Source organism: Mastigoproctus giganteus, chromosome 12 (genome assembly GCF_048544385.1).
Source record: "Mastigoproctus giganteus isolate SK-2022 chromosome 12, ASM4854438v1, whole genome shotgun sequence".
Taxonomy (NCBI): Eukaryota; Metazoa; Arthropoda; class Arachnida; order Uropygi; family Thelyphonidae; genus Mastigoproctus; species Mastigoproctus giganteus.
The window spans coordinates 58748600-58760779 of NC_143586.1; the positions used below are offsets into that span (position 1 = coordinate 58748600).

At 38.5% G+C, this 12180-nt stretch overlaps 1 protein-coding gene across 1 annotated transcript in view; it reads left to right on the forward strand.

The window, feature by feature from the left end:
• The window catches only part of LOC150077092 (metastasis-associated protein MTA3-like), a 512540-nt gene that overhangs the window by 127233 nt on the left and 373127 nt on the right, over positions 1-12180 (forward strand). The window contains exon 4 of the mRNA XM_090386731.1: positions 8625-8812. Within this exon, the coding sequence (XP_090242857.1) occupies positions 8625-8812 (188 nt within the window). The remainder of the gene's footprint in view (positions 1-8624; positions 8813-12180) is intronic.

Here is a 12180-nt window from a genome sequence, read left to right on the forward strand (position 1 = left end):
GTAGAAGTAATTGCAATGGGACAAGAATTGAATGGGAGGGATTTGTCAACCTTTTTAGTAACTGGCTGGATATGAGCAAATATCCAAGCAGAAGAAAAAACACCTTTGGAATAAGAAAATGAAAAAAGGTGACATAGAACAGGAGTAAGTTCGGCAGCACAAGTTTTGAGAACAAGGGAAGAAATACCATCGGGACCTGGAGCTTTCTTAGCATCAAGATTCATCAAAATCCTTTTGACATCCTTTTGACGGAAGACCACAGGAGGCATTGAATGGAGCGTTTTGGGAATGGTGGGAAGTGTTTTACCAAGATCATTAATACATGAGTTGGAAGAAAAATGGGATGTTAGCAGGTCAAGTTTATCCTTGGCTGAAGTGACAACAGAACCATCTGGTTTGGACAGAGGTGGGAGCAGAGATGGTCAAAAGTTGCAGCCTATAGCTTTTGCAAGAGACCAGAATGCTCTGCTATCATTAGGACAAGAAGCAAGTTTTCTACTCTTAGCCTGTTCATACTCTAGTTTGGTATACCAGAAGATATACTCCCAATGGCAGGATTCGTGGAATAGACAGACTACGAATAAATTATATCTAATAAAGCCTGTAATTGAACCGTGGCAGTCTAGTCTGCGCAGGAATTGTAAGGAGGAAGCTGTTCTTGCCCGGACCCTCATAGGTCAAAGTCATTTGACTCATTCGTTTTTGCTGAGGGCTGATGATCCTCCTATGTGTGAGTCCTCTGGCACAATTTTATCAATTAGACACATTTTAATTGACTGTCCAGTTTTAGCAATATCCGTTTTACCGCTTTTAATCATCTGACTGAGCCGTATACACTCAGTCAGATTTTATTCGCTAATGACTACGTGTCTGCTGTTTTTAGCTTTTTGAAATTAATAAAGTTTTTTTACTTGTATTTAAATTTACATGTTATTGTTATTTCTTTATTGATTTATCTTTTCTACATTTTATACCTTTGTTTTTTTTTTATCTTGACATGGTGACCTGACTAATTAAGTCAGTGAAATTAAAATTTTTATATCTCACCTGGTTTTGGCACATTATAGCCTTAGTTGCTAATGCACCAATAAAACCCAACAACCAACCAACCAACCAACCAACCAACCAACCAACTCTAGTTTGGACTGATTAATAACTGCTTTACAATTGTTGCGAGCTTGGGTTGTTGTTGTTTGTTGTTGTTTGTTATTTGGTTTTTAGGAGCATTAGCAAGTAAGGCCATATTGCTCCGGGATATGCGGTGGTCATTCCCTGACCTTTCCGCATTCTCCGTATTTGGTGGTGACGGGCTCGAACCCCGGTCTAATCAAGAAGCGTGTGCTATGCACTGCTGCTCCTTCCCACCTGGCTACGGAGGCGCCGCGAGCTTGGGTGTAGGAAGAAAATGAAACTGAAGAATTATAAACAAGCCAATCACGATATACAATATTCTTCTCTTGAACAGCCTTAGCACATTTATTGGAAAACCAAGGTTTAGATAAAGGACGAGATTTTAAAGTGGAGTGTGGGATAAAGGATTCCATTCCTGCAAGAATAATTTCACTGACGCGATTTGAGCATACGTTGACATCAGAAGTTTTGAAACAGTAATCCGACCAAGGAAAAGAAGAAAAGAAATCTCACAGGTCATCCCATTTTGAATTCTTGTAATGCCAAACAGCACGAGGTTGGGAATAGCCATGAGATAAAGGCTCCATTGGAGAAGAGACAATCACCAAGTTGTGATCTGAAGTGCCTAAAACACCTCTCACTTCGACTGTGCACTTAGAAGGGTTGTTTGTGAGAAAAAGATCAAGTGTGTTGTCTGTATGATTAGGATCGTCCGGTATTCTTGTAGGTAAATGAACAATCTGTGGAAGGTCATTAGTAATTGTAAAAGCCTCAGCATCTCGAACAGCTGGGTCGGTCTGACTAGGAAAATGGAAGCCAGCTGGAGTTGTGAACATTAAAATCACCAAGGAAAATTACCTCACTGTTAGGAAAGTTGACTTGAGAAAGTCAAGTTGCAAAGAGAGGAAGTCAAAGAGCTCCAAGTGATTAGTGGAGTTGGGAGAATGGTAGGGACAACAGATGAATTTGACACAATGAAGTAGAGAGATTTTAAGCCAGAGAAGATCAAAGAGAGGAGATTCCAAATTGCCAAGTCTCTGACAGGGAATATCAGAATGGACATATGCACAAGTATCACCTTTGAGCCGAAAGGAATCATAAAGTGAATAATTTTGGCAACTGAGATGAGCAGTAGTTGAATCAAGCGATAACTGAGATTCTGTCAGAAAAAAGTAAATAGGGTTTGGCAGACTGTAAGTGGAAATGGACATCATTGAGATTAGAATTGAGACCATGTATATTTGTGAAATGAATTAGGAAGTGTTTGAGAGGTTTAGATCTTTTCACAGATAAGCTTGTTCTATTAGTTTGACAATTCATGGTGTATTCAATGGTAAGAAAAAGTGGGTGGGACATGCTGTATGAAGTAATGAAATTTTTGGGTATGGCGTACACATGGTAAGAACATACCCAGATCCTTGACATAACGTGGCCTCGACAATGTCCCCCGCATATACACTACTCGGACTCCCTCCAGTCACTATCTGGCAGGGTAGAGATAGCAAGATTATACACTAGCTGATCCAGAGAGTTACCAGTAGGTTCGGTCCGGTGCACTAACTAGCGGCCGGCCTGCGAACACTGTTTTATAGCTGTCCCCTCGAAATGTAAGGAATATTGGATCTCGCCATTATGTTCATCATAACCTCAAAAGTCATCAATTATACTGCATGATGGAAGAGATGGGGAAGGGTTGACCGGAACTTAGCTCTAGAGACTAAACATGGGTTCCATCACTTCAAGCCTCCAATAATGAAAGTGGTGGTATTGCACCGGTTGATGAGAGTCATCTACCACCTAGTACTTCCTGGTAACATAGAGGGGTGGCATTCCTCTATGTGGTTTGGGCACCACACCTCGGCCCCTGCTTACGTTGGTTCACACCTTGGTGGTCACCCACCATGTGCTTGTGCATGGAGGTTACACCCAGGATTACTAACAGTCCCACCAATGTGAAGGTGCAAGCAGAGGATTTTGCTGTCACAGACCGTCTGGACTTTACCGAAATTTGGTCCACTTGACTTGAGTGTCACCCGAATATCAGTTCTATCAGCATTTTAGACTCTCAGGTAGCAAGTACAGCTTGCCTGGCATATCTGAGAGAATGTCTGTGACAAACTCAAGGATCCTGGTTATTATTTTTTGTTGTAAACTGGATTGTACTATACACCATTCATAAAAATGTAAGCCTTTGTTTAAACACTTATATATATATTTTTTGTCACATTTTCTTCCCACTGAAGGCCTTTACACAAAGTTTCAAATACCGCCAACAAATCTTTTTTGAAAGGTTTAATATTTCCCTCATCCCAGGATTGCTCAGTGTCTTGTAGTAGTTCATCCCTCTCGTCGCTGTTAATTAGCGTTTTAGGAAAACCTGCTTTTGCGAAACAATTCTTAATCGTCATATCTGCCGCACCTTGACTCCACATTTTCACCAACTCTGATATGCACATCTGCAAATCTATAATAGAATCTATAGGTTGGTTCATTTCTATTCTTGTTATAATTTTTTTTGGTATGCGCCCTCTGTAGTGCATTTTAAAATTCTTGTTAATGCCTTTGTCCATTGGCTGCAGTTTAGACGAGGCATTCGGAGGTAAGAAAACAAGCTTCACACGTGTAAATTTCAAAATTACCGAGTGAAGGTGGGCAGGGGAGTTGTTGACAATCAGCACAATTTTTCTGTTTTCTTTCATCTTTCTATTGAAATTTAAAATGCACTGCTCATAAATCCACTGCTTCACTTGTCATCCAAGATTTCTTGTTGTTGTTGTTGTAGTCCAACTCTAACGACTTTACTCCTTTGATACATTGGAGTTGTTTACTTTTGCCTATTACCAAAAGCTTCAGTTTTTAATTATCAGCCATATTTGCACCAACCAAAACTGTAATTGTCTCCTTACTATTTTTACCACCTAAACATTTATCACCTATAAAAGTCAGTGTGTCGTTCGGCAAACATTTTAAAAACAGACATGTTTTATCAACGTTTAATATGTCTTTCGGCTCATAGTCCATAGTTTTTTTTCTAAACTGTTTCTTTCCAATTGGTATAGAGCCGACTGGGCTATCCGGGTGGGAAGGAGCAGCAGTGCGTAGTACACACTTCTTGATTAGACCGGGGTTCGAGCCCGTCACCACCAAATACGGAGGATGCGGAAAGCTCAGAGAATGACCACCGCATATCCCCTAGCAATGTGGCCTTAGTTGCTAATGCTCCTAAAAACCAAATAACAAACAAACAAGCTAGCCGGGTGGGTAAAGTGCCTGCCTGGCAACCCAAAGGTCGTGGGTTCGAATCCCTCCTCAGGTTTGGATCAGAGTAGTGCAAAAACCTTAGGAGGTGCATTATGGCCACAGAAGCCGATGCGGCAACAACTAAGAAAGGAAAAAAAAAAAAAAAAAAAAATGGTTATAGCCTTTTCCGACTGCAACTCCACTTTCATCAGAAATAACATTTTTGAGTAAGCCACGGCACTCTTTAAATTTGTCCAGCTAACCAGAACTGGCTTGGAATGTTTTATGCCCCAGAAAAGATGCATACTCCCTAGCCTTTTCAAATATTAATGTCCTTGATCATGTTTTGGTCTTGAATCAACTTCATCTACACTTCACACAGGCATAATTTTGCCTGCTTCCGACTAAATCTCGTTTCTTCAAATAGTTTGATAATAGAAACAGTTTTTCTGAATTGTTAACACACTACTGGCAGGAATAACAAATTTTAAAGCAATTTCTTTTAATTTTTTGTAAACGCACCCTGATGTACATTACTAAACACTTCCACTTTTTCACACTACACTCAAGGATTTCCTCTTAGGCCCTGTAAGATTACTTGCACAGCAACTAAAACAAAACTGATTTAGGAACCACCTAGCAAGCATGTAAAACAGAGACAAATGAAATTTAGTGAAAGTGTAGATGACTCATTTCTTCGAAACAGCAGCTGAATTTTCGGGATAAAGGAAAATCACTATCTCCTAATTCCCTAATAAGATGCTTACATTTGAAAACAGATTGACCAGAGCCAATGTCCACTTTGGGAATATGCCTCAATCTTTACCAATGGCTGTGGACACATAGATAGCAGTTGACCAGTGCAACTTCTCAGTACAGTAGTGTATAGGTTGTTATAGGTTTTACTTCTTCCTTTTAACCATTGCTGACCCACTGCTGGGCAAAGGCCTCTCCCAAAACCTTCCATCTTTTCCTATCCCACACCGTGATTGGTCAGTTACCTCCTGCAGGTAGGAAATTTTTTAGATTTTTTTACTATAGAATTTTTTAGCTCTATAGTTCTTAATTTAGAACTATAGAATTTTTTAGCTCTTAATTTGTGGAATTAATCCCTTTAGCTCTTAGAAGCTGAAGGGATTAATTCTTAATTCTTTTAGCTCTTAATTCATACTTTCTACAGCATCAGCTTTATTGCCTAAAGGCCAGAGGTGTGAACAATGCGTACCCAGGTCTCTCAAAATTAGGTTATTATATTGAAATTTTCTTTGTTATACGGAAACTATTTTCAATGTAATGACCAAGGGGAAATCAAAAAAAGTTCGCTACATAGAAAAATTCACTATATGGATGTTCGTTAAAGAGAGGTCCAACTGTATATGGAAAAGACCTTTGAATCCTGTTCAGATAGGATTAACTTTAATTGGATTTTTTTATTTTTTTTTTTTAACTGTTACCATTGCTTCTATGCACTCTCCAATTATCACGTTTTTGATTTTTATAGGAAGGATATATTCTCGATTCCAGAATATTGTTAAGTAACGGTGCTAAAGGAAAGCAATGGTAATTTCCCGGTGCATTTATTTTTATGATTTTTAAACAGGAATGGGTGGTCAGTATATCTGCTATCCCTGCAAGGTTTGTGTTACATAGTCACTGTATGAAAACAAATTCTGAATATAGTATAGTATAGTATGAGAAACTTGCAGTACCCTGAAACCTTCTAGGGATACAAGGATATCCCCCCCCCCAAGTTTTGGTAATTCTTGCAGACATAAAAGACAACAATATGGAATGTATAGTACATTGTGAAGGAAATGTTATGAATGACAATTGACAGTGGTTCTGTGATTCCAATATATTGTTGATATCACATCTACATTACTGATCACTTATCTGTTTGGGTAAGTGATCAGTAATGAATACTCTATTTCCTCTCGTGTAATCAACTTTTTGTCCACTGTGATATCTTATCCTTAATTTTGTTCTGTGTCACTCTAATCTGCACAAAAGTTATGCATGTCAAATTGCCTTCATAATAATTATGACTGGTTAGGCAAGATTTACCGCTAACTAACCAGTATGTGATTCATAAGTGATAAAAGAAACATAACAGCCAACCCAAGTCGAGGTGCTCCAATTGGTACGAAGTCATGTTTTGTTGAATTGCCAAAAGCTTATAAAAATGCAAAAAGTCCAAATAAATTATTATCAAAATTATTACTTATATCCAGTTGTTTTATGACATCTATAATAATTGAAGTTGGTTAGGCAAGTCTTCTTAAGATTTAAGTTGTGTTTATGTCAACCTTATTGCAAAGAGTATTCATAAGTTGTTTGTAATTTTTATGTAAAATCAAGTACAATGACTAGATTTTAGTATACTTTGGTATGGGTGCATCAAGGTTTTTCTCTTGATACACATTTATGGGTGTATATGAAGAGAAAATATATGATTCTGTAATGTTAGAATTGATTTTGAAGTATATGTTTGTACAAGAAGTATGATAAGATGAATAATCATGTACCGGGTGGTTATAAAATAAGTTTCCCTATTCAGGAGACCCTAGTGTCAAAATGGTTAGCGTTAACGCTGTGAAAATCGGTGGGCATGTCATTTAGGGTATGGGGAAGCGATTTGTAGAAGAAAAAAAATTAGTTCAAATTTATGCCACCAGGAGAAAAACGGCACTGCACATATGTAAAAGTTATTTACTTCAAGACATGCTGCTTACGCAAATGACATCCTGTTAGATAAAAACAGAAAGGCCAATGCCACTGTCAATAAACATTATGGCTCTTACAAAAAAGGAACGTGCTCTTTTAGTGAAACTGTTCTATCAGAATAATAGTAATGCTAATGCAGCACTATTTGAATATCGGAAACTTAAAGGTTTGCGTAAAGGACCTTTGACATCAGTGGGGCTTTGAAAACTAATAAAGAAATTTGAAGTGACAGGGGACGACCACGTATCGCAACTGAGGTAGTGGATGAAGTGGCGGTTGCAATGGTCAGAATACGGAAACACTACCAGCCAGTGCCAGAGGTGTGTCAAGAGACTTGAGCCTTCTTTGGTCTACTGTAACGTAAATTGCTTCGATTAATTTTACGCTGATTCCCTTACAAGATTCACGTGGTGCAAGAAGTGCACCGTGCAAATCTTATAAGTAAAGTCTATTTGTTCTTGCTGATCACAAGACTCCTTGTTCACCACATGAACAAGAAGTCTTGAGATCAGCAAGAATGAATAGACTTTGCTCTATGATTTCTGGCTCATATGGAACTTGATGATACATGGGCTCGAATGATCTTGTAGTCTGATGAGGCACATTTCACTCATGCACTAAACTGCTGAATATGGGGAACTTCTCGTCCGTCTGCTGTGCATGAAAGACCACTACATACGTTACAGTATGTAGTGGTCTTTACATGTCATTAAGTTTACATTAGTTGGTCTTTAAGTCCATATGTTACAGTATGGTGTGGATTCATAGCAGAGTTTATAATTGGACCATTTTTCTTTGAAGAGTCTACACCTCATGGCCCCGTAAGGTGTACTAGTTACTGGACTGTTCTGCTCTCTTCTAAGGGATCACATTATTTCATCTCTGCAAGAAAGGCAATGCTTGGAGACCGTAGTGTTCATGCAAGATGGTGCCCCTCCCCATGTTGGTCGATAAGTGAAGGAACTGCGTTCAACATTCAGAAATGATCGCATCATCTTTAGAGACTTTTCGCAGTTCTGGCCTGCCCGATCAGCAGATCTCAATCCCTGCGATTTCTGGCTGTGGGGATACCTGAAAGACAGAGTTTACCATGGTGGCATACAGACGCTTGTCAATTTGAAAGCAAGCATTAAACAGCATGTAGCCAACATCCTCAGTGAGATGCTACGCAAAACTGTGTCACACGCAGTCCTCTGTTTCCAGAATGTCATCTCAAGTGAAGGAAAGCACATAGAACAATATCTGTAGATTTCTAAGTTCTGATATTAAAATCTAATCCTTAGTTAAGTCTTCCATCTCATGTTTACAGTACCAATTTCTTCCCTGCTGGCAGAAATTTGAACAAATTTTTTTTATTCTACAAATCGCTTCCCCATATCCTAAATGACATCCCCACTGATTTTCACTGTGCTATCTCTAACCATTTTGACACTAGGGTCTCCTGAATAGGGAAACTTATTTTATAACCATCTGGTATGTGTGTGTTTTATTTGGTGCATGGTTTTGTGCATATGGTGTCTGTTTACCAGGTGCCTTAGAAGAAGAACAAGAACGGGAGACAGAGCAGCTGGCAGAGAAAGAACGTCATCAGCTGAAACATCGGGAATTATTTTTATCTCGGCAAGTAGAAACATTACCAGCCACTCATATCCGAGGAAAATGCTCAGTTACATTACTAAATGAGACAGAGTCTCTGCTATATTACCTCAATAAAGAAGTAAGAAATATTTTACTTAATTTGAAGCTTTCTTGTATAAATTTGAGTAATTTAATTACTCTTTTCTAACCTAAAGCAATGCTCTTTAACTACTTAGATATCAACCCATGCATGAAGAAATATTTGCAAAATTTCTTAAAATAATTTTTAATATCTGTTTACTGTTTAGAGATAGGCAGTTGAACATGCTGAATCCAAACCTCTTCTTAGCAATAAGACAACTATTTTTTATTCAAAAAAAGGTAAACAAATTAGATGAGATGGAGCCATGCTGTATTGGGATTTTTAAATCTTAATACTCTACAGCTCTGCTTGTAATCAAGTGTGAAAATCACCAAGAATAGAATTTGATCACACTGATTACTCTCTTCTGTTTCAAATTTGAATTCATCTGGTTTAAAATGCCATAGAATCCATCGAGGCCACTGTTTTCCTGGATCCATATAACTAGACCCTGGCCATATGTGTCCTAATATTTTGGTTTTGATCTCAAATCCATCTAGATAAGTACACTGCTCGACAAAATTAACAGAACAAAATTAGATTTTTTCATGAATATTTTATTGTGAACAGTGTTTACAAAGGCAAATATTTAATATAATAGACATCCTGGCATGCAAATTCCAAGTATCCAATAGAAATAGATCTACCACCTTACAGAGCCATACATGCAAATTATTCATGCCCGTAACAACACAGTTTGCAACCATGTCACTTCATTCCTGTTTTTTGGTTTGCCCAGTGGGATAGCCACATCTCCAGTACTCAGGATGGCAAGTCATCATTGTTTATATGAATCTTTGAGAAGGCAGGCTATTGGACAACTCGAAGCTGTGCAGTTGCAAGGGGTGACACATTGGCTTTTTTTTTTTTTTTTTTTTTTGTGTTAGTTGTTGGCGCATCAGCTTCTATGACCATATTGCACCTCCCAAAGTTTTTTGCATTTTACTGTGATCTAAGCCCGAGGCGGGAATCGAACTCGCGACCTTTGGGTTGCCAGGCAGGCACTTTACCTACCTGGCTTGCCTGGTTGGCACATTGGCTTAATGTGTCATGTAGTGTCATCTTGGTGCTATGGAAGCAGTTTCAGGAGACAGAAACCATTACAAGAAGAGCTGGCCAAAGTCGCCTGAAGGTTACGTCAACTGGAACAGGCCACTATCTAGCTCTAACACCAAGATGGAATCTTACAATGTCCTGTCATCAACTGTCTCTTGAGGATGCTGCTGCTGCTACAGATGAAAATATTTCCAACCAAACTGTGTTAGGAAGGCTCAATTCAAGTGGACTCTATGCAAGGAAGCCAGTGGTTTGTATTCCATTTATCCCACATTGTATAGGGGGAACCCTGGAGGCCGCAGCAAAGTACAAAAAAAAAATAAATAAATAAAAAATAAATTCCATTTACCCCAAACCATCACAGAACTCATCGAAACTGGTGCCATGTACATGTGACTTAGAGTTGTGACAGATGGGTTACAGTTCTATTCTCTGATCAGTCCAATTTTAGCCTACAAACACTCAAAGTTTTTTCATCAGGAGACAATAAGGAATGCAGTACCATCCCTCCACCATCAGAGAAAGGGCTCTTAAAGTGGAGGCAGAATTATTTTGGTTTTTTTTAGCCAGCACAGCATACAAATTAGCCAGTGAAAACACTGTTATACAGACATAGTACATACAATACAATATGATCTTATTTGCTGATGTGCTATATAAACAACAACAAAAATCTAATTTGTTTTTGAGACTGTTTTGCATCTTTGAGAGATATGGCTGTGGACATGGAACTTACATCAAAACAGACCAAAGATTCTCGGATAATTCTGACACCCCCAGAGTTTTTATGAGTGGTTTCGACTATTTTTGAACGAATGGGTTTGGAGGAATAAGTTGTGTGATGAGCCTAACCACTTCTTGTACTATACTGCTTAGCTGGAACCCTCCACTGATGATTGGTGTAAAGGGTATTCATATTTGGCTGTTTAATTTTGCTTTTAATTTCTTTTCAATATCCCTTCAGAAGTGTGTATGTACTTGAACCTCGAATAAGATTGACTTCTGTTATGTAAATTTCAGTCAAGAACAGTGGCAGTACTGCCCTTGTCTGCATTGGATATTTTGGATGGATCTGTTTTTGCTGAGCTTTCTGCTGGCTAGTTTTTCCTCTCTATATAAATTTTATATACAATGTGTGACAGTAAAGTTCCCACACTGATGCTGTTGCAGTCATGTATGGTGAGTTTGAAAATAAATGGAAGTAGTATTGTTGTAGTTCAAACCTCCTCCTACAGATGGTGCTGCAGAAATTGTCCACTATGCTGACAGGCTGCAAATAACAACCAGTTCCATTAGTAGCATTAAAGTTCTGTGTCGTGAATATGCAGTGGAGCAATGAACAAATATCAAATTTTGATTTAAACTGGGAAAAGTGTCTAAGTGTCATTTCAGCATAAGTGTCTGAAATGGTAAAAACTGTTTATTGTGATGAAATGCTAAGTTGTACCAGTGTGTCTGAATGGTTTAAGTTGTTCTAAGATGGATGTGAGGATGTGTTTGTGATGACCCAAGAAGTGGGCAACTGTCAACCTCTCGAATTGAGGACACAGTTGCAACCATTCAGGAAATTGTGGCAAGAGATCATCATTTCGCCCTTAAAATGATGGCTGATGAATTGAATAAGGAGGTGATTTGTCAAATTATGCTTGAAGATTTACTAAAAGGAAGGTCTGTTCAAATTGGCCTGCAGCTGCTTGCATGAGCAGAAGCAATGAAGAGTGTCATCACATGAAGACTTCCTCCAGATTTTCCAAGACGATCCTAATTTCTTCAATTGCATTGTCACTAGAGATGAGTGTTATGTGTTTCAATATGTATTTCAGAGACGAAGTATCAGACTTCAAAATCAACACCAAGGCACAAAAAGATTTGTTTACAGAAGTCAAGGATTAAGACTGCTGATCACATTTTTGACAAGCAGGGCGTGATTAACAAGGAATTTGTACTTGAAAGGGAGAAAGTCAATTCTGGGTGAGGCCGCAATTTCAAGAGAAAGGCAGCTGGTTCTTGTTGTGACATTGCCCCAGCCCGTTTCGCATTTGTTGTGAAGACATTTCTGACGAAACATGGCATTGCACAGATCAGTCATCCACCATACTCTCCTGATTTAGCACTGTTAGACTTCATCTTTCGCAAGGTGAAAACTCCCCTCAAGGAAAGAGATTTCAGGATGTTGAGGACATGAAGAAAAATGTAACTGCCGATCGTCATCTCTTTGGATGTGGTCGCTGTCTCTTTTCAGAAACTTTTAAAATGGTGTAATAAATGCATTCAATCAGGTAGTTATTACTTTGAATAAAATTATAACT